Raw genomic sequence first — 24,634 nt, 5'->3', positions numbered from 1 at the left:
ATGACATTTGAGATTAAAAAATTATACCTTTGATAATTGCAATAAAAGCAACTTTATCGCTAATTTATATTTGATTATTATTTACTTTGTAGAAAATTCTTCCAATTATACACAGGATTCTAGCGACTATGAGAATCTCTTACTTTATACACGAAAGGGAAAGCAGGAGCGCGAGAATTAATTTAAAGAATCTAAAAAAGTTTATAAAATTCGAGTTTGAAAACCGAAGATTATTTCTTTCACGATGATCCTTATCAAAAGCATATTGTGCATTACAAGATGGCTTTTCAAGAATTTTCGTCGATCCCTTGAACTGGATCTCCTTCGGAAAGGTCATTTATCTCTTAAGACCAGTTCCACAACTCACGGTTATCTCTTAACCGCGAGTTGTGGAACTGGGCCTTAATGGTATTTTTCAGTTATCATCTCATGGATTCCAGCAGATTCCCTGGATATTAGTATGTGGAGGGTGCGTTTACATTTGCGTTCGTCATGTATGTGTATACATAAATTGATTGAGAGCCGATTCGGTCTCTCACGAGGATACAGCTGCGTGGATACACTTTTCCTGCATGTATTCGAGAGTGTTGGAGCGGGATCGAGCGCCCGCGCGTCCGCAAGTTGCTCAACCAGACTCCGTCCCGTCAGTACGAGAAATACGTTCAAACCGATCGGTCGTATTGTACATCCGTGATCGCGCTGAGCTCCGAAATCGTTTCTCCACAACAGTGCACGTGTAAATTACGCTGAAGGGAATCTCGCGCGATCTGACGAAACGACGCTTTCATCCTTTGAAAGACATCGAACGGGAGCGAAACGCATCTCCCGTGACGATCCGCGAAAAGGTGTGAGAATCGCGAAAATAGTGATAAGTCGATCAATATCGCGTTTTTCAATTTGTGAAATATAATAATAGTTGAATCTTCTAATATTAAAAAAAAAATAAAATAAGATATTGCGCTTTTCTCGAAGTGAAAAGTATTATAGTCTTAACTTTTCTCCTCATTGTTGTAATTAGTTACAAAAATGATTGATTTGATTTTCTTCAGTGGAATAAATGTTAATGAAGTAGTCGATGGAATTGAACGCAAATGACGCGGTCAAAGTGAGACGAAACATTTAACTTTGAATCTGAGAATAGGATTGAGAATACGTGAAATGAACTCAAGAGAAAGTGTATGCTTACGATGTTTGAAATCACGTCCACATGTTCAATATTACGTACTCAATTTTGCCAATTACTCTCAATAAGTTCGTCGAAGGAACGCATGATGCACGTAGAATACTAAGCAAATTTTGCAACCTCAAGATATATGACGATGATAATTTTTTGACAAGCTTAGTCAACCAATTTTATAGCCTGCAAAAAGACAGAGATGTTTCTCGTCAGCATATCACTGTACCATACATCCGCGATATGTTTTCACGGAGAAACATATGCTAGAAATTAATACCTTTGAGTATCTGAGAGCGCTGTCTTTAGTAAGAGTTCTGATCTCAATTCGAATACATTACATCGCACTTTCCTACTTTCATCGCTAACTGAAAGATATTAATCTCGAGAAGATGTCTTGAAGCGAAAGGAGTAACGGATCTTTCCGAAAAATTGAAATTACCTACAAATCAAACGAATAAATGCAGATTAATTAAATAATGATAAAATGATAAAGAAAATTTCTGTAAATCAAAAATGTTTTAAAGTTATAAAAAAAAATTTTTTAAAAGAATTGTGTATGTAAAACAGACAACTTTCGGGATTATATTTGGATTTTGAGATTTACAAACAAAGACAACAAAAAGTTATATTGTTAAAAGTTGTGTAAAATATGTCGAGTAGTGAAATTAAATACTTAATATTATACTAATTTTATTTTACATGTTGCAGTATCGAAGTATTAGATATTTATATTGGGTAACTATTGTGTAATGCAAAACCCTGAGGGTATAAGATTGCTAATGAGTCGACGACCGATTGGATACGTTTAGTCGTCTACTAAACGACCTAATTACATGTTGTAACGGTCCATTTTTTAAATTCTTTCTTTATTAACTATTAATTTATTAAGAATCTTCAATTGTCAATAAGATACAAAATCTGTTTTTCTGAAACTGCAATTATCAGATACTGTATAAAACATGTTCACATAGTAACGTTAGTTATTTAATGTTATATAAGTTAAAATAAGGTTAAATAACTAACATTATTATATACGTAACTGAATATTAATAAATTTGAAGCTTATATAGGTACATGATTCAATATTATTAAATTACTTAACAAATTGCGCCAAATAATATTATATAATTAGTGCTATCTTTTTATACAGAGAGTAGATTTTACGAAGCGTTATGTATGTACCATATATATACGAATTCTATCAACCTCGACATTTTCGTATTTGATTTGCTGAAAATATTACAAAAAAATCTATCTTTAAAATATTTATCGTCAGTTTTGAAACATTCTAAATACATACATACGTGTCAAATTTTTTACAATTTAAAAAAATATCGAGCGATGGGATGTTTAACAATTTGTTAAAGCGTTGCACTACGGGATCTTTAACTATGCGTTACCTTTTCTATATCTGCGTTATCTCTTTTCATGGCAATTTCCATGCGATTCGTTCAAAACTGCGCATTAACAGATTATTGTCTAATTGTTTGCGACATCATTCGTACATACCATGACGTGTGATAGGAATAATTCATTCGTTCTAGTAGCACGTGCGATTATAGTTCTCCGATTGTATACACTGCATTTTCCGCTTGTACGACGTGTGGAATTGTAACAGGAACTCTCCATCTTATGCGTCAATGATTTAAAGAACATCGCGTACACATCGAGAAATACTATCTGAAGAATTTAAAGTCGCGTAAAAAAAATTTGCATTGAAATCAAAATTATCGCTTAAGTATCTTTAACGTGACAGAAATTAAATTATTATTTCGCGATTCAAATAACTTACGTTAAATAACAATGCGATTTCATAAACTATTATAATTATAATAAACAAATGAATCTCTATTTTATTAATTATGAGCGAGTCGATAATGATTGTCACATTTTCGTGCGATTTAATTTCCCGTTTGCTAAGAATACCTATTGTGTCGTGCGGTTTGCGGTAATAGGATTTCATTTCTCGAGATTACACGCCTCTTAACCGCATACGGACATTTAGCATATCTTCGAACATTAATATACTATATATTAATTAGTCGAACGTACGATATTCATGATATGAATACGGCCATACACCGTATGGTCATCACTGATCTGAAATTTCGCTTTCATGAAAGTAAATTATACTTTGTTCGTTGCACATGAACAATCGCAAAAATTAATAACAAATAGATAAATATAGCAACATTATTCCATCAACAAATTGTATGATTGCAACGAATCGTTATAGTATAATATTAGTAGTTAAGTAAACTTTTGTTTGATTAAAATTAAAAAAAGTTTTTTTATATAAATTATTGTCTAAATTTTTACAGGATGTTTTATCAGATAATATAATATTAATTAATTGTATAATAAAAATGGGATAAAAACACTAAAAAAGTTATATAAAAATGATAAAGATGAGATAAAGGTACACACGTTTTATAAAGATAAATAAAATCAATTCTTGGTGAATATAGTTTGAAATCGTTTTTGAACGAAAAATAAGTTACAATTTTATCCATACGATTTAACGGCTCTTTGTTTTTTGAAGAAAGATTGACTAAAATTATCAAAAGTTCACGCGAGAGTCTTTTATCTTGAGAGCGACCGGTATTTCCCGGCGCTTTCACAAAAATGTCTGGGACATTTTTCAAGCAGAAGTAAGACTGATAATATATGTCATCGCGTATACACACGATTCTGCCATTCAGGAGAAACGTCGATTCGTCAAGGTAAACGTGGTGCAAAGTCTTACAAAATTCTTGTGACGTTACAAATCTCTATTCGCGTGGTAGGAAGTCTCTCCTTTTTCTTTTTCTCTCTCCCTCTTTTTTCTTCTTTGTAATAACATCCGCTAAGACTATTCCGACAATATTTACAAGAGATATATGTACATTACCTATTACTTACACGAAGACACATTATTTTAAAATTACCTTTATATTTGAGGCATTGCAACGTATTAAGATAAATATACTAGATTTTTCTTATTTCATTCTGTGTCTTTCCTTTCACGATTCCCTAGAGTGCAATAGCATGTAGAAACAATTAAATATCAATTTAACTGCTAATACTAATAATAGTATGATAACGAATGAATCACTAAAAAAATTCGAATTGTTAGACAAGTATTAGCGTGAAATGTAGTTGCGTGTTATTAATGAAAAAATTATTACTTGTGTTGCTACTACAAGAATATCATTGCGATATTGTCAAAAAATTGTGAATGAATCTTCTTGTTTAGTTAAACCTGTAACGGTATCTTAATTACATCACAAATCGTTACAATGTTATAATGATAATTTATCATGATTTATCAATCATTATCGGTTACACTTAAATTAATCCAAATTATTTTATTACGTTATAATCATAGTAGTAGGAATTTAATTTTCATAATCGTATAATTATCGTTTCTTATTTTTTTAAGTAGCGACAAAAATATTTCGATTTTACAATAAAGAAAATTATTGAATGTTAATCTTTATATTCTTCATAATGATAATTTCTTATATTGATTTTCAGTGATTAAATACCTGCTATGATAATGATAGGATTAAGTAACATTTATAAACGAAGTATATCAACACATTCACGACCTTTTACTTTCAATGGCTGAGTGACGACGAACAGCATCATACGTATACTACTGCATTGTATCTCCCGTGACGCTCGAGATATCCTAACAAATCAAAGAAAATGATCGCTATTTCCAACAACGGCGCGGCTGCATTTTCTATTTCAGCGGCCAACAGTTCGTTATATACCACGCTTTCTTCCTAATGACCTCGAGCGTGCACACTTCGCTCGGCCGCGATAAAGTTGCGTTTAAAGTTTCACTTTCTGTTATTGTCATGAATGAGCATGTACTCATTAAAGCAATTATAATATTCCCATGCAATGAGAAAATCAGATTTTCTTTCGGAGTTCGCGTTACTACAATACCGAGAAAATAATTGCAATATTAAATATTATTTGAAACAATTTTCAAATATCTATAACAAGAAAAAAATATTTAGGTGTATATAAAGCTGCCTCTATATAATTTGCAAATCTCAAAACATAGTACGCAAATGCAGATGCAGAATGACGCATTACCGCATGCAAAGTACACGTAGATACAAAACAACGCACGTAATAAATTGAACTGCTAGAATGTTGATATTTTAAAGCCTTAACATTTTAATTTAAGTCAGGTTAAAAGAACTTACTGTGTGACTGATATTTTCTGTATCTCATATCAGAAGCAACTTAATATTCATCAAAAATAAGCAAGAATTTTCTGGTAACATAAATCAGCAATTTAATTGAATATTAATTTATTTAAATTATCAAAAATATTTAAAATAAGATGTAACAAATATATATTTAAAAAAATCATTATTAATTATGCAGTAAAGGACCCTCCAATGACCTTAATCTTGACATATGTTATCAAGGTCATTGAAGGGTAGTCCCTTATACTGCATAATTACCAAATCATTATTTGTATAAAATTTTTATCGAATTTGTATAAAATCCTTAATGAAAAAATCCATTTTGATAAAAGAGTTGTTATTTTGAATTATGCGGGGAGAAAATGGGATTTTATTTAATTATTCAATATATTTCATCGTGATGCATTATTTATAAGAAATCTAAATAATCTATTTAACTTTCAGCGTGACGCAAGTGCTTGACACGGTGACGTGTTTTTAACGTGGAAACAAAAGATGCACCGTCGTTGTTGAATCAAGCAGCAAAACTTTCGCGCGTGAGTTCTCGCGGAAATCCTCATCCCGCTTCAAGGCCGTTCGCGAAGTGAAACAATAGTGGAATTAAGCGCTGACAATGGATAACAAAGGATTTCAGGGTGAGGATCAGGTGCATCGGGAGAAGTTAAAGAAAATGTTTAGCTGGACCGATGGACTTGCCAAGTAAGTCACACAGTAATTGCTTGCAGACTCGAATGTGACGGAAGAGATCTCTCAGATTTTGCGAATATATTATTTTAATTTTCAGGCATAAAAAATTATGTAAATAAGATTTCTTTTTGCGGAATTTATATGTATATTTCTTAGTAGAATTCTATTTATTTGCATTCCATTTATACGAATAACTTCATGCTTTTTTTTTAGTTCTATCTATCTAAATCATATTCGAGCTTTTATCCGAGCTCTTATCATCCGAATTATGGCGTTATAGTAGGAGCTTGACATACTCGACTTCACTTTCTTTTAATGTTAGCTTCCATTATCAGAATTAATAAATACTGGTAGAGTTAATGAGCCTATTATCCGAATCATTTAGTTATCGGAACTGTTTTATCTCCCTACGTGTGGAATATGCGGCAGTGAAGTTCTTTTTACTATACATAAAAATAATAATACACATAATAAAAACTTTATCAAATATTAGATATATTTTATAAACATGTATTTTTAAATATAATGTTAAGGGGATCCTAAAGCCATCTGTATGGTGACAGTTGTACGTGTTTGTGTTGTGTTGCCAGAAAAAGTGAATTTTTTAATTTTTTTCCTATTTTCTAGTCAATTCTAGTAAAATCGTGTTTTCTGGGATTTATTTTTATGCGTTCTTTAATTCTGTAAAAAAATTTTGCAATCCGTGAAGCCAATTCGGAGATTTCTTCTAAAACGTAATCGTGATAAAACAGAACGACTTTAGGATCCCCTTAAGGGGATGCTGGAGCTGCCTGTATTACCGATAAAACCGATAAGCGTTTTTAATGTTTTTGTTCCTGTTGAATTTCTTCGTAATGGTTTCACAGAATAAAAATTCCTTTTCCACGATTAAAATATACATGCTAATGTATTTGTCGCTGGTGTATTTTGTGTTCAAAGCTGGAAAAAATAAAAAATTTCAGATTTCTTTATCCATTTTTATCTCAGTATGGCGAGCAACGCTGAAGGTAAAATGAATAAAGAAATTTGTATTTTTTTATTTTTTCTCTAGCTTTGAACACAAAATACACCAGCGACAAATACATTAGCGTGTACATTTTAATCACGAAAAAGAAATTTTTATTTTGTGAAATCATTACAAAGAAATTCGACAGCAACAAAAATATCAAAACCTTTTTATCGATAATACAGGCGGCTCCAGCATCTCCTTAAGGATCCTCTTAAATAAAAAATTAATGTTAAAATTGTACCATTGGAGCTGAATTTGATTGTTTGGGAGATTCCTTGTGAGATAACATAGGTAGAAATCTAAAAATTCGCATGCACGAATATTAGTACACATTTCGAATTTCGTTTCACAGGATTAGTTAATTATATATCGAAATTCATGTATATTCATACCGAACATATTTTACGGTCCAGCGAAACTTTCTTCAGTACTGGTTTCTAAGAAAGCTCTCTGTTTGCGCATGCATAATCGTCAGGAGTTGCCAATCGTGTAATATTGCAATTGCAATTGTATTATGCGCGACTTACGCGATGCGCCAGCATATAAGAATAAAAATCTGAACAGCGCGACGGTTTTTGCAGTATTTTGCAATCTGCTGCAAAAAACTGATCGTACGAAAGAAACTTGCAAATTCACTTTGAATACAGATGATCGTTTTATGTTAAACACGGATGTAAAGAGCAACCTTCTACGTCAGCCGAAGTCATGCAGGTATTCAAATTCGTAAAGTCATCGCATCTTAATGTCTCGTACAAAGATAGATTTGTTCAAGTACTTAAAAATTTAGCTAGATACAGATCTAAAAATAATTATGTTAGATTATTAAAATAATTACGTATAAAAATTTTTAATTTCAAGTATTTTTTATATAATAATGCTGTACTGAAAAAAAATGTTGTTTCAAAAAAATATTAGCTGGTTCAATTAATCAATGTAGCGGGCTGTCAAGCAAATATTTGTTAATTTAAATAAATAACATGTTTTAAATTATAAAATTTTGTTAATCTAAATATATAAATATTTGAACTAAACAATCATTACGAATTAAATGCATTTAGTCAAGTTCACAACTTTTTTTCTTAGTGTACAAAAAACTTTGACGTTCTAGCAACCCGTCTGAAATTCGTACATAATTATTTTGATGATTCAACAAAATTACTTTCAGATCTGCATTTAACCACATTTTTAGATACTTCAACAAAACAGTCCTTTCTGTGCATAGAATAATTCTCTCGACTCTTATCATTTTCGTTTAATATTTACAGACGAATCAATTAAGTTTGAACCTCTCAAAAAAAATCTTTCAAAAGTTTACAATTTCTTGAGAGAGGAAATTCGAAGCCAATCACGACTATTCGAAGTACGAGTTTTAGATCACTTCGCGCTATACACGCGCGCATTTGGAATTTCTTTTCCTTTTTTTCTTCAGGATCGAGCATAGTTCTCAACGTATAGGAACTTATGGCGTGCCACTCGGCAATGAGTCCTGCGCGGCTTACTTCGGCGAGACCGAGTTCGCAATCGCACGTGAAAGTGGCCGGCAATGGCCGGCAAGTGCAACGAGAGACCAGGCCGTACAGCATTGTACAGTGAAAGGACAAACGCAATCGAATGCACGCATGCACGATTGCACGTAACGCATCTTCACTGTCGAGACATTTACGACGGTTGCGAATTTAAATAGTAGTTTAATTTTGTTCTGTGAGAATACCGCATACCAATGATAAAGAGCATTATAAAAAAATACAGTAAGAAAATACCATGATGAAGTAACATATCGAGAATGCAGAGGAAAAAGGAGAAAAGAAAAATGCATGTAAAAAGAGTACCCGTGAAAGGAATAATACAAAGAAAAAGAGCAACACAAAAATTATAATTACGGTAAAAATATATGATTAAAAGAGATAGATAAACGAGATAGAATATATTAATTTTACTTAAAACAATTATTTTAGAATTGCTACAAAGAATGTCGAAATTATTTTATGAGTTCGTGTGTATCTGTTTCAAAATTAGTTGTAAATAATAAATAATAGTTTGTAAAAATGTTTTATCTTTGAGATTTTGAGAAAAATATTTGTAAGAAACTATGAGTAGATTTGGAAAGAGTAAAAATTTTGTTTAATTTGAAACTAGAAGAACACTCTTATCTTTTTGTTTTTCTACACCACCTGCTGATATCGATTCTTTCTATCTCGAAACAGTAATTTGAGGAAATTCAGAAAGGTTTTAAAAGGCATGTCTCGCGAACGACATGCTTTATATCATTGCATAATCCAACAATGTGCTATTATGTGACTAGGAAGTGTGAAACTCGAAACGCGTGATTTGTTCATTATTCGACGTAGCCTGGTGAATGCACGCAACAGATGCCACTCTAAGTGTCATCCAAAGCTAAAATTGCTCTCTGACGATTGTTATGTGCCAAGCGTGAGATCTTAGCGTGTCGCAAATTTCCCAAACAATTTTCAGCAATTATCCATCTGATAACGTGAAATTAGATACACAAATTCCGTTGAGATCTGTGCTTAGATAAAAAAAATAAGAAATATTTCTTTTATACATATATATTTTAAGCCGAAATTTTCTTTTCGTCGCCTAAATATGATAATCTAAATCTAAACTTTGATTAAAAGTTTACAAAGTGAAGTGTATATTACTTCTTAAAAGCTTCTTTTTTAAGAAGTTTAAATTTACTTCTTCCTTTGATTCCTACTGAGAAACAATAAATTATGTGAGCAAAACAATGTTATCAAGTCTGAAAGATTCATATTATGCTTATTAAAAGAGTAAATAATGCGCAGTAATCCTCTTAAAAAAATAATCAATATGGCAGATGCTTATCCATGAATGTGTCTTCAAAGGTATGATGTGTCTGCTAGGTATTTCCTCCAAGAGATGGCACCACGTCGACTCCTCGGCAGCCACGTTAACTTCTTTGGCTTAAATTAATATATATGTTTTTCTCGTGTTTAACAAGTGCTTTGAGATGCAAAATGATTATAACTTATCGATTTATTTGTCATCGTTACAAGCGTAGCTTTGATGATACTTCTAAACTGCCATTTTTTTTAAATCAAAACTATCAATTTATACAAAATCTTCTAATAAATTTACGAATGATTTTTAAAGAAAGCTATTCGTTAATTTTGAATTATTTTGCCGAGTAAGTTTCAAAGGCAATTTTCATTAAAATTCAATTAGAAAGATTCAATATAGAATAAAAGTTTTTAAGCAATTGATTTGCAAAAATCTTTTTTTTTCTCAAAAGAATATCCAGTAAAGGAAAAAGGGAACATCAAAGGCATTAAAGATTCTGTTTTTAACGTATTCTTTATAGGATATATTATATATGTTATATATTCCTTGCATGTACCGATTATTGCGAAGAATATTACTAAGGCCTCAGTAGTCCAATGGCTTAGGACGCTCGAAATACAAGAGATCAGAGTTCGACTCCCGGCCGAGATAATATTTTTCGTAATAAATTTAATTACAGTTTTTCAGAATATTAACATCTTTATAATATGATGCCTGATTGAGCATCAAAATTATTAAAATTACTTGTCAATTTAATTCGCGAGTATACTACAGTAGTTTAATTGCGTTTATATAGTGCGAAAAAGAATTCGGCGAGCAGTTCGAAAGACTACAAATATGGTATATATGCAAGTACACATATAGTATATTTAGTAATTCAAGATTGAATTATTTAAGCATTAAAGATCCAGTTTCGACCATTATAGGCATTTTAATATTGAATATGTTATATTATTTTCTCTTTTTGTATATTTCTGTTTCTCCTTTATATTAGTACTAATCGAAGGCTATGACCTTTTTGTTTAATTTTTATAAGTGTCTTGTCTTTTTTGTTATCGGACGATTAGTAAAAAAAATTAATCATGCAATATTACGCAAATATTATATTGTGCCTGACTCTTTAATGTTGGCGTTGTTACAATTTCTAACAATCTAAAACGTTTCTACTTACATCTGATGACGAGGTAGAAATCTATAAACAGACGTCGATTAATTCTATGCAATTAAGTTTATATGCTTATGCATACATCTGTGTGCGTTAAGTGTAGGCTAATTTAGTTCTTAAGTACCAACATGCCTCATAAAGTTCATTGATGTTTTTTGTAATTAAATGCAAATAAAATGATTACGAGTTTTATGATTTCTAGGAAGTAGTCTTCTTTTTTTATTAAATCTAATTTTAAAGAGTGTTTACTAAATGTTTAAAAAATTTTTTTCAAAATCTTATAATATTCGATAATAAAATAATATTTTCTTAACTTCTTTTTCTCTTCTTTTGTTACTGTATACGAATATAATGTCTCTTGGATCCACGTACAGTTTAAGATTTTTATTTATTTTAATTTTATTCTTTTTTTATTTTTATAAACTATAAACTATAATACTTAACCATTATTAAATGTCAAAATCGTATTAATTATTATTACATCATTATCATGATAATACATATCATATGTATATATGTATGTAGAGTCACATTCCCTGTAGTCGAGAAATTGCAAAATGCCAAAATCTCATCCACAAAATACCAAAATCATGTCTTCTCTGATAAAAATTTCCATTTGCTATTTTCTTCATTTCTTTCTCTCTTTTTTGTTTATGCTATATCCGTTAAATATTAAACATGACTTTCTGTATTGTAAATGAGCACGTTCGGCTAATAACTGACATTAAAAACATCACGATCGTTTAAAGTATGTCTTCTGACCCCATTATTTCAATAAAAATTAATAATGATAAATAAAGTCAAATAGGATTTTGATATTGGCAAATGATATCCTTATATTGCATGTGGTAATGACACAAACATATAGAATTTTTTTTAAATTAAGAGAGCATCAAAAGATAACACAAGTAATAATGATATTTGATAATTAATGCGACATAAATCATTCTCGTTTTATTAATTATTTTAATTACACATATAGTAAATGCATAATATAAAGAGAGAGAGAGAGAGAGGGGGGCAGAGGAAAGACGGAGAGATAATAGCAAACCAAATCTTTATTGTTTATAGATAAATTACCATATTTATTCAGTAATGTTATTAAGGTTCTGTCTATTTTATTAACAAATACATAGTAGCAATAATGAAATTTTTAAAAACTAAAAATTCACAAATTAATCTTTTAATCAAGATTTTTACCGCTCTGTCTTGTGTGCACACAAATTTGCTTATCTATTTTTAACACTAGAAGGATCGAAGTAACCAATTTGGCTCCTCGCGAACTAATACTTCTTAAACTAATATAACCTTTTTATAATATATAACTGCTTTTTGTATTGTAATAAAATAAATTAATAAAATTAGTGATACTATATTGTTAAAACGTTCATTATATAATTTACGTTTCATTTCTTTCCATTTATTGTTTACGAAAAAAATGTGCTTGGAGCCAAATTGGCTCTTACGATCCTTTTAGGGGGATCGTCAAATCCGGTCCTTCTAGTGTTAAGATATAACCGTGTGTTATAAAACGCAGCTATAAGTTTTTCTCATATCGAAGATATCGAAGAGAGAAACCAATCATATTTTTTGTTATCCAATAAATCTCAGAACATTGTAGGACGCACATATCAAGTATCAATGTACGTATTTATCCAGCTTAAGCTTTAGTGACACAGACAAATAGCAAAACGTACGTATATTCGCATATATTGTCCGGTGTCGAGTCCGATGTATTATAATGTTTAAAAGAGGGCGTTTGTTTGTTCAGTTAATTGCCAGTCAGCTATAATGTCAAACTCGTCGACATGATCATAATGATACGGTGCGAGATATGCTGGTTTAAAGATTACACACGCATATTAATTTAATGACGCAACAGATATAATTTGTTACGCGCCTTTGTTTAACGAACGTTGGCACGTCGATCGTATTTTCACGATGAGTATCGGTCCAACAGATCAGTTTAAAAAAGTAACCTGTCGCAGTTGTTTGTTTTGTCACGTTCTCCGAAAATGATTAAAAAATTAACGAATATCATGAGTCATATGCGATTGTAAATTAATAAAAAGAACACGTTTTACTTCTTGCATCAGTCGTTAAAAAATTATATAATATTAAAATACAAATACTTGCAGCGCTAAATGCAAATGGCTTACTTTTCATACGATCGATGATAATTGCGGTTCAAACAACTTGTATCTTTACATCTATATGTATTTCATAGAAAAGTATGCTAGAATTTTAAGTTTTTGTACACTATCAAAGTATTAATAAGTTCTATTACGGGGAAATCTTCACATTTTCTTTCGAATCTATATCGCCCCCATGAATAACGTACCAATCTTGTTTAATTATGGACGCGCCCATTAAGCACGTTATTACGTGAGTATTCGCGATAAGTTTCTCTTACTTTGTTATGTCACGTATCGTTAATACTTCGTCACCGAGACGCGAAAGATTCCGAGGCCACGCCACGCATCTCGGACGTGAGATCCCAGCCTTAAATTCGCACGTGGTTAATGGAATTCGCGTGTGTCCGAATATCGATGTTGCGTACCGACAGTACGTACTCTCGTCAGACGTTTGATCGCTCTTCCTGGGATTTACGTAATCCGGCAGCAGCCGGACTGACCGCTTTCACATCTACACCATGTCTTCGGCCGCGTTTAGCGACCTGGTTCGTTGATAATACCATGATATTTTCTTATTTACGAACATTGTCCGCCTTATCGTTCGACACCTGTAAGCACGGTTTATAGGAGTTATCAGATCGAAATTTACTTCAATCGAACAAGAAGTTGCGTAGCAAATTGCGTAATAATGAGTGCATAAGTACATAACACGTGACAACAAACAGATGAAAATTGCCAATTATATAAAATACGAAAATCGCCTATTATATAAAATACAATATGAAAATAATAAGGGGATTATTTAAAAAAATAATTCAAAAAACAGGTCAAGGCTGTTTGATGTTGCACCGATAACGAAAAGAACATATATATGTCTCTCGAATAGATCTTGGGAAGACCGATCCTAGTCTTCGTCGATGATCGTAATGAGGATCGCGTGCTGTCGCCTGACCCGATAGTCATCATGCATGCGCATCGAAGCGAAGACTTTCGCTTTTGCGCGAACGGATCTGCAAAGATGTATTATACCGCGGATCCTTGATATAATGACTTCGAATTCGAATATTTTCATAAATATTTAATGAATATTGCTGTCAAACTTATTTATTAAAATATATAATCTACGAACGCGCGGAAATGTTTGTCTAACAGAAAAATCTATACCCACCGAGAAAATCATTATAAAATGTAAATTATTATGTCTCGCATATGTTCGCAAAATTATTATTTGTGAAATATTTATTATAATTCGGTCATTAATATATGATACATATTGTATATAATGCGCAACCAAATGCATACCTATATGTTGATTTAATACACGTTTATTTTTTAAATGGCTCCAAGCATTCTTTAATTTTTTTAATTGACAGTTTTCAACTAAAAACACAAGAAATACATAACGAAACGTTTTTTAGTTCCCATTACTTTTATGGCATCAAACTGAATTTTTGCAATTCGCGTAATATATTTATATATAGGAACTCTCTTGCATTAATACTGCTTGCATATTGAATTCATTAAACGACTAGATACGTGATATAAAGGAATTGCCAAATGTGAGCCAACACCAGTTGTTCGTGTGTAATCCAAAATGTATATTAAAAAAATGTGATACTATTGAATTCAGACACGTTTATGCCGCAAGACATGTACGAAATATATTAATGTTTACGACTTTATTTTTAATCTCATACAGCTGCAGAAAATAATACATAATATGTTGCGTAACCATTTTTATTATGCATATTGTCTTAAACCTTTATTTATTTTAAACAGTTTATAAATTTAGTTTATAAACTGTTATATTTCTTAAAAGAGTTAACAAAAATATTAACATAAACATTAATTTTAAATATTGGCATAAAGATTCTTAACGTTTATCGTAATAGCTTAAAATAATTCTATATTATTCTAATTTAGTATAAATCAAGGAAGAGAAATTACGAAAATTTTTCAAAGAAATCTTTATCGAATAGTTTATTTATTTTGCATAACTTTCTAGTAAAACGTGACAAATATACAAAAATTATAATATTGACAGGGTATTCTTCTCTCGTCAGAATCGCGCAAGTTGAAGGTTGTCTTCTGTGAGATAAAATTCTTGTGCTTTCGCTTATAGAGCGGGCGAATGTACCGGTTCTTCTGCCGGTTGATTATCGCATCGACACGTCGCAATCGAAATCAATTGATTATCGCAAACAGCATCGTCAGCAATTGCGACGTACAGTACAAACATTGCAAAAAGATGTGTCAAGCGATGTGACAAGTTGTAAATTCTATCATATATGAATACTATCGATAGAGGAGATATGTATGTGAAAATTAGTGATACCATGGTTGCTTCAAGGTCGAATGATACCGAAATAGCATACGCACTTTCCGTGCGATCGTCGCAAACGCTTTCACTTTTCGGCTTGACGTTAAATAAAAATTCCACTGCTGTCAAGCAGCATCCGCTTTTGCGGCTCCCTATTACAGTCCACTTTCGGTTTCACACGAGATATAAAAGCCTGTATAACGATCCACTCCTTTTCTGATACTATTTCTAGCATTAAGTACGTAAAAGAATGTAATAAAACAACTCGTATTAAAAAATAATAAATAGAAAGTTTCATAGGCCAAAAGATAAACGAGCAAATGAAAAGTGTTCATAATTAAATGCGTGAAATATATATGACGCGAAGAAGAAGAATTATAACGTCATATACACACACTGTTTATTGTGAACATCTTTAATTTGCTCGTTTATCTTTTAGCCTCTCTCTCTCTCTCTCTATTAAACTTTCTATTTATTAAAAATATGTTATATCCTTTTTACTAACAAGGGAACCTCGCGAGGTGTCAAATTCTGATTTTAATGAAACTTTGTGAACTTGTAGCTTACATAAAGAGATGAATTTAGAAAATATCAGTTGCGGCGGAAAAATAGTTTGAAGGGGTGAAATCACCCCTTACGTGTACAGCGGTTTCAAAATTATTAAAAAAAAATTATTTTTCAAAATTTTCGAAAAAATAATTTTTTAAAAAGTATTATTAACTCGAATGAATATAGCTAATTTTGTTGTAAAACTTTTGTATAAAACATTTTTTGATATCTCAAGTAGTTTTCGAGATATAATGGAAAAAGCTAAAAACCGCTGTGCACGTAATGGGTGATTTCACCCTTTCAAACCGTTTTTCCGTCACAACTGATATTTTCTAAATTCATCTCTTTTTATATAAGTTATAAGTTCACAAAGTTTCATTAAAATCAGAATTTGACACCTCGCGAGGTTTCCTTGTAAGATGCGTGGTAATTTTGCGATGCGAGAACCATCAGGATTGTGTTCCAAAACTCGACTCGACTCAGTAAAAAAATTTGTGTATTTGTGTTGGAAACGGTCCACTCACGTTTGTGTTAACAGTTTGTGTTGAATTTTTTAACATATTCGAATGTTAATACAACATAATGTGATTATGTTATTAGAAGATTTTTTGTAAAATTGATATTTAATATTTCTTAGTGTCAAAATGATAAAATTTATGATTAAGTGAACAAGTAACATAAAAACAATGTGTTTTAAATCGTAAATTCTAAGATAAATGAATGAAATATGTGTTAAAAAAATTTAACATATCGTAAATGTTAATTTTCTGAAAAAAAAAGTTCTCATGGTTTATTTACAAACTGTGTCGAAGTCATCTTTCTTTGTATTTATTCTCTTACATAATATTTGTGTTACCTTCTAACATATTCATCTTGTGTAAAATTAACTCAAAAATTTGAGTGGACCGTTTGGGACATGCGATTTATGTTAAATTCAACACATTTTTTCCAAATGTGTATCAATCCGAGTATCATTTCATCCTTGTTGTTCACCGAATGTTGAACAAGGATAAAATGATATTCTGAATTGACAGAATCAAGTTTTTATCCCAGTACGAAGATATATTTTCGCATGAGACGCGATTCGCGAATTCGGTGGTCCAGCAGCTGTTTCTTTTTTCGCAGATTTTACCTCTCTTCATTCGTACTCGAGCTAGCTCTGTATGCAACCGGAAGTCGCGCTTTACAAATTTCTGGTTGTATTATTACCGATCAGCCAGCCGCGGACGATCCGTTGCGACTTCCTTCATCGTTGCAGTCTCCGCAAAGCACACTAATCCGTGTAATTTTGTATCTGAGCCTGTTCGTCTGGAAATCTATGTGATATCCGGCGATATGTCCTTGCGCGTGCATAATTATTATTCTCTCTACGAAAAATATGACAGGGGAATGTCCCCTGGTCGTTTAACCGGTATTAGCGCCGATAGTAATGGCAATTTAATTTTTTTTGTTTCGCCACTAGTTTTTTAAGGATGCAGATTTATTAAGCATTTTTCCTACAAACAGACTGTTGTACTCTCGTTTCATTATATGGAATTTATATGAACAATTTACACAAATTGAGAAAATCCATCGGATACAGCTACTGAAAACTTAGTATTTATATGAAGTTAATTATACAAACTTTAATTTATGCTTACTTAATTTATGCAATAGCAGTTATATTGTTTATAACGTAGCATAACAATCATTATTCAAAAGCAATGCTAATGATAACGATTCGATTTCTTCTTCGAAACACCGATTGCTACACACGTCACATGTATGAATGTCAGTTTCGAGTACGGTTCTCAACGTGTATAGTCTGATTTTCGACAGAAAAAAAGAAAAATTCATAACTCCCTGTTATTTAATCAGGTTCACATTACGTCAGGTGCCGCAGCTACGGTTGCGCAATGTTGGGGAAAGTGCAGACCGTCTTGACCACCGTTATACTCACTACTTCTTGACCTGAAATAAAATTGTCGACTGCCACGGGAACAATCGCATTTGAATGTACGTAACGTGGATAAAAAAATAGACGCGAGAAAAAAATGTTATACGTTCTTATCGATTTGATATTATAGATTAGCACGAAAGACAACAACGTTAATAATTTAAAGCTGATAAGGCCCAGTTCCACAACTCACGGTTAACTCTTAACCGAAGTTCAACTTATTCATTGTCTCTTTCCAATTCTAGAATTAGAAAGAGATGAGAAACAAATTGAACCTCGATTAAGAGTTAACCATGAGTTGTGGAACTGGGCTTAAGAAGAGCAAGAGAAAAACCGAGGTGCGATATTTAATCATCATGTCACAGTTCGCAAACCCATTGAGAAGAATTATTTTTACGAAGAATCATATTCACGACTTTTCAAGAGAAGATCTCTCTTCAACAGAGGTCTTCTCTTGAAAATACGGAAGGATTTTTTAATACATACCAAAGTCCTATGTGATAAGTATGTCATGTGTATAAAGCAAATATGACAGGCTTATTCAACGAAGAAATGTATATATGTAACGTTTATAAATTAGTCCAATTCATCACACGTATCTCTTTCAGAATTGAAGAGATATAAAATAATCAATATATTTATTTAGCAATGTAATTTAATATAAAAAATAATGAAAAAAAAAACGTTTGCAAAAAGCTAAATTGAATAATATTCTGCTTTACTAAAGTCTCCTTATTATTCATTGCATTTTTACCGTTTTAATGGCTTTTAATGGATACATATATATGAAGATATAAATTTGCATATAATAAAAACACCGCTAAGATGACCTTCTTGCGAAACATTATGAGATAAAAAAAAGGGTAAAAGATAGTCGCCAATTATTTCAGGCAGCGATCGAGGTCGCTGAAAGAGCGTCTACTGTGTTTCTCCGGATTCCATGGTCGCCGAATAGCGAATCAGCTTGTAGCAGTGTGCGACATTTCTTTCAAATCGATTGCAGCAAGGAACTGTTTAACGAATGGACGAAGATGATTAAACGTGTCCTCGTGACTTCACGAGTCTCATATTAATGTAAGATTAAATATTCCTATTGCGACAATAAGATGATGATGGCAATAATGAAGAGGCCAATGTCGACAAATCTGCTAGTCACCGAAAACACTCTGACGAAGAGTTAATGTAAATTAGAAGAAGCGATATTTTTGTAACAAAAGCTGTTGACTCAACCACATCATAAGTCTCTTATTGTCAAAGGAAAATATAATATGTGACACATACAAATAGTAAAAAAATAATATAAAGTGAATATAAAAAAATATTCGAGTTAATTATATATCAAGAATTCTCTATATATAATTATATATCAAGTTCTCTATATATAGCTAATATCTGACGTTGTCAATCATTAATGATAATATTAGATGCGGCGAAAATTTATTGACAATTTACTGTTGTTCGATAAACAATGCGTTGATTGAGATGAGCGGAGAAAATTGTTCTCCGCTTATATTTCGACGTTTCAACGTCTGACAGATTTCACGACGCTGCTTATTCGGGTTATACCTAACTAACCTGCGGGATATTACCCGCAAGCATACACAATCATAAAATTTAAGTGATTTCCACGGTCGTTAACCTTCCACCGCGTTTCCTCGTTTACTGTTAAATGAACAAGGAGAAAGAGAATTTTTCGCGCCTACAGGAAGAAAATTGGATTTCATCTATCCATTAATTCGCCTAGATTACGCCATGTATAGATTATCTCGCTTACCTAATCTAACGTAATCCATTTTATGTACATACATTATACGCAAGCAATTTTACATGTAACAAAAACTTTTTATAAGATTTTTACATACGATACGCTGTAGCGTATGAATCATTATAAAAATTTTAATTAAAAATTAAATTAAATATTAAATTTTTATTTTCAAAGATAAGCGCTCAATAAGAAAAAGGAATAAAAGTAGATTTTTTTCTTATATTATCGCTACACAGCATGCGTTTTATGCGTTCTCTTGACTAGGCACAAACAATGTCGCACGACATCGAAAGAATCTTCAGTGTCTTATTATTGACGATGACAATGGCATAGCAAGGTGTTTCACCGAATTAAATACAGGAAGTGACCAAACGTGAATAGGCTCAGGAAGTCGGTGACTTGTGCCCTTGCCGTTTGCAATTTGCTCGCTAATGCTGCACACTAAACACTGGGCTCACGTGTCGTTGAATTATTCGCCAAAGAAACACCAAAAGTGGAAATTGTAGAGATAATAAGGAATTCTTGGCTGTAAAACTAATAGAATAAGTGTGCGCATTATCGTTCACGCTGACCAATTTACAACATCAACATCAGAAGACCATTAATCGGTGATCAAACAAAAAAATTGCAGGATGTATGTATGTACATGTTTTGACGAAGGAAAATTGAGAGCGGAAATTGAGCAAGCGGATAAAAACAAATTGCAAACGCGTTATGTGCGAATTGCAAAGAAATAATCATCATCAAACAACATTTCTCAAGCGTGATACAAACTTTATAAAGCAATAAGTAGAAACGGGACATCATAAAGCAAAGATAGAAATAGCGAAGATAAAATAATAATGGCAGAAAACCAGAAAGAGAGAAAAAGAGAGAGAAAGACACACAAAATTGCATCAGGCATTACGAAAGGAAATTGATATATGTAAGTCTGAGAAAGGGAAGTTAACACTGGTCGGGATTGGAAGACACAAGTGCAGAAGGAACGGAGAAAGTGATCTTGCGTTGTCAAAACGGATCTCCGGATCGACGTGCGCCGAGGAACGGCCTTTCGCGAGGGAACAGCAGGTGATGGGAAGAGGTAACTACAGCGTCGAGATGAGCGAAAGCGTCCGCAGTCCTCTCAAAGGCGGAATCGACTCCACCGCACGATTGCGAATAACATTGAACGGACAAGCAAAATCACTGCAAAATACACTGAGAAGACGAGTACCCAGATCAAGTACTCAGATGTTTAAATATTTTTTATCTCATGTAAGATTATCGGATAACCATTTGGATTTAGATATACCGAAATAAAATCCATTTTTCACATTGCGCATGACATTATTAAGAATGAACAGTAGTTAATTAATCCTTTGACTCTATTGCGCAATTATTTGGTAAATATTTCTAAAATAAAGAAATATTCTTTCGCAAAAATGGCGAAGATAAATCACCACATTTTTTATTTCAAGACATAACGGTTTTCTTTCTGAATTTTTGCTCGGCTGTCTATTTATCGCGTTGGTTACTACAACATGGTTTAACACAATCCGTCGAAGAAACTAAATATAAGAAAGGACGATGCACTGCGATTAACAGGAAAAAACCCGCGCTGATAATCATCCGCGGCTGGAAATTCCGGATCGAAAGTAAAGAGAGAAAATTAGCATGGAAAGCATAGCGGAGAATTGACGAAGCTGAAGACAAGGACGAGGAGCAAGCACGACGTGGCGAAACTCGAGGGAGCAACAGGTGGAAGGGAAGGCGAACAGAAGTACATACCGCAGAGGGAAAGCACTAGTTAGACAAAGATCGTCCGGGACACTCCATGAAGAGGGAGGTGCGAGCGTGTAACGACGTTATTGAGTGTCGCGACCAGCCCGAGTCCACGTCCGAGGCTCGAGTCAGTCTTCAGTCTCGCGTCAGGACTCGAAAGTCGCGGAGGAGGACGGCGATCGATTCGATCGATCGGCTGGCTGTCCCTCGACTGCCCACTTGTGACTTGATCCCTGTCTCTGTTGGTCTCTTCGAGCAGTAGGAAGCTTCTGTCTTTTTGCTTGCGGTGCTTTTCGTGTTAAATCCGGGTGTCAGTGTGTGAACGAGATAACGTCAACTTGGTGAACATCCCCAAATGCTGCCGATCGCTTCTTCTCTACGTCCCTCAACTACGCCGGTCTACAACTGGAATTACACGTGAGCTCAGCGAAATTTCGACGAGAACAGGAAGAGCTGGTGGATTGCCGTGAATTGCGAAAGGTAGGGATGAGGTGCAAAATTTGTGCTCTAATTGTAAGAAAAGTTACGCAAAATGTGAAAAAGCATAAAATCTACTTTTGTAAATTTTACAATTAATCTTTCAGACATGCCTGACAACAAGCAGGATTTAAGACTGATATGTTCGAAGACACAATATTATTACTTTTTCAGCTACCATTTTATACTTAAGATTCGTGATTTATAGACTTCTCAACGTAATTAATTTTTAAAATAATAATACATATTACCGCCTTAATAAATTTACCTGCTGATGTATCAACGAATTTATGAAATACTTGGGTGCGTTATACATGAAACGCATGATATATCATTTTATCCTTCTTTATTATTCGGTAAACAACAAAATTTGTGTAAAGACAAATGATACATCATACGCTTCATGCGTAACTTGGAACGCACCCTTAATTTGTCAAATAAGACAATGTATTTTGGCAAAATCTCTTTAATCAAAATCTTAATTTTAATTAATATTCTCTTACAGAAATAACCCAGCAAACACTGAATATAATATGATATGTAAAACATGCAGTACATAATTCATGTATACATATATATCTATTTATATATCTATATGTTATATATCTATTTATGCAGTTATATCTGTGTTTGCTGAGGATTAGTTAAATTGACGTTGATCGACGTTAATAACACTAGTCAATTGACATCGATTTCACCAATCATTTCTGGCTGAAGTAAAATAATTTAAAAATATACAGATCGCCAATTTGTCGGGATATGTCGAAACTTTTATATAAAATATTCAGCTAAAATTTATTGATTTATTATTGCTAATATAAAAGCCAAGAAGTGTCGTTTCTCATCCGATGATGTGCCTATTAATCATATAACAAGAACCAACAGAATTTTTGGCTTTGTGAGAAAGGCGGAAGTTCTAATTAGAATGAAATGTATAAATGATATAAGAATTCTTATATCATTTATTAATTATCATTTAATATCATCATTTAATATTTATCATTTAATTATCATTCATTAATTATCATTTACTAATATTCCTGGCTAATTATTGGCTATATTCTAGCTTATTTTCTACTCGGGAAACATATAATTAAATAGACAGTACTCATAAATGTAAAGAACATTTAGAATGAATATTTATCTACAACGTTAATACGCACGTTATGTTTATCCTATTCTTTACATCGAGGTCTTAACAGTACAACCTAAAATACATTTAAACTTTACAACGCTATTGATATAACATAAATTTTACTTACAAATGAGTGAGATCACTGGACGCTAAGCGTCAGTAAATATGAAGAGATCTAATTTGCTATACTAAAAGCTATAAGGATAAGCGGAGACAAATTTGAAAAAATTCTGTCCGTTATATCTACATCAACTTGGACCTCTTGGTGATTAATATTATAATAGAGAATGTGATGAAGGATTTTAATTTTTAAGCAATTTTGTGTTATTACATAATTTATTTAAGACATACATGAAGACACATACAGTTATACTACATGCTTTATATCATTTCAAAATTGAATTTGATAGTGTGCTTATTCTTTTTTTTTCTTTGAAGTTAATAATTTGTGTTTACAAAAATGTAGATTATAAATATTTTGCATTAAAAGTATGAAATGTATGAAAAACTTGTGTTATTTATATATTAAAAATATCGTATTTCCTTGTACGCAAAATTTATATATCAATAGCAATACTGTATCACTGTATCGATAGCATTCCAGGATTAAGAAGAAATAATTCTGTCGAAAAAAACAGGAAATTGCCAAGAATTGTAATATCTAAAAGAACCCTGCGGGATTAATTAAGAATTACACGCTGGAGACTCATATTCTCGACGACTTTCGTATTTTATGGAAGTCGACAAATCAATGAAATTTCTTTGATTTCATGTGACATATATATCTTTCATTTGCCATCTTGTAAGTGAAATTTCCTCTAGATTGGTTTAACTTTTCTGAGTGAGATGTGAGAAAGTAGTAAACCGTGGGAAAATTCGTGTTCCGCTCCGACGCATCAATTGACAGTCTGACTGTGAATCGAATAATTCTGTAGTAAAATTGTTCGAGACGAAAAGGAAAAACTGTAAATAACAACTGGAAAATAATCTTGAAAGGAAACATCTCTATTAGTGTCAAACTAAATGTTTCACACATTTTGCATTCGAATCTTTAATCTGTTAATCTTTAATCTGTTAATCTTTCGTTCTCATCTTTAGAATTTATATAAGTAACGCAATTTTTTTAAAAGAATATATTATTTTCATTGCTATTCCTTATGAAAATAAGATGTTAATTATCATATTCCATTACCACATTACCATATTATGTATACACAACATAATATTAATCCATCATCTTTTTGAATTCGACTCCGTTTGAATCCGAATTTCAATTCAAAATGGTGTGCTGAATAAGTGCGTGCACAATGCAATCATTGTGAAAATTTGCGGAACATTCGCGTCGCGCGAGTCGGCTTCACGTAATACAAGACACAGGAGTCGCGCTTTGACGATACCGGAACACACATCGCCAGTGAAATCGAACGTAATGAGGCAGACGACCGCCTTCGAGCACATCTTCACACACGCATTAGCATTTCCAATCTCTC

The 24,634-nt window shown here is 32.3% G+C and overlaps 1 protein-coding gene across 2 annotated transcripts in view; it reads left to right on the top strand.

The window, feature by feature from the left end:
• Positions 1–659: 659 nt before the first annotated feature.
• snu (ABC-type transporter snustorr) overlaps positions 660–24,634 on the top strand; it is a 58,725-nt gene continuing 34,750 nt past the window's right edge. The window contains exons 1-2 of one of the 2 annotated variants that reach the window (XM_018461024.1): positions 660–845; positions 5,830–6,084. In XM_018461024.1, the coding sequence (XP_018316526.1) occupies positions 5,999–6,084 (86 nt within the window). In that variant the 5' untranslated portion in view covers positions 660–845; positions 5,830–5,998. Of the gene's footprint in view, positions 846–5,829; positions 6,085–21,673; positions 22,013–24,634 lie in introns of those variants that run through there. The other variant, XM_018461025.1, reaches the window with a different exon arrangement.

Source organism: Mycetomoellerius zeteki, unplaced genomic scaffold (genome assembly GCF_001594055.1).
Source record: "Mycetomoellerius zeteki isolate Tzet28-1 unplaced genomic scaffold, Tzet1.0 scaffold98, whole genome shotgun sequence".
Classification (NCBI taxonomy): domain Eukaryota; kingdom Metazoa; phylum Arthropoda; class Insecta; order Hymenoptera; family Formicidae; genus Mycetomoellerius; species Mycetomoellerius zeteki.
Note: the sequence above shows the minus strand (reverse complement) of the source record. Positions and strands in the feature narration are given on the sequence as shown.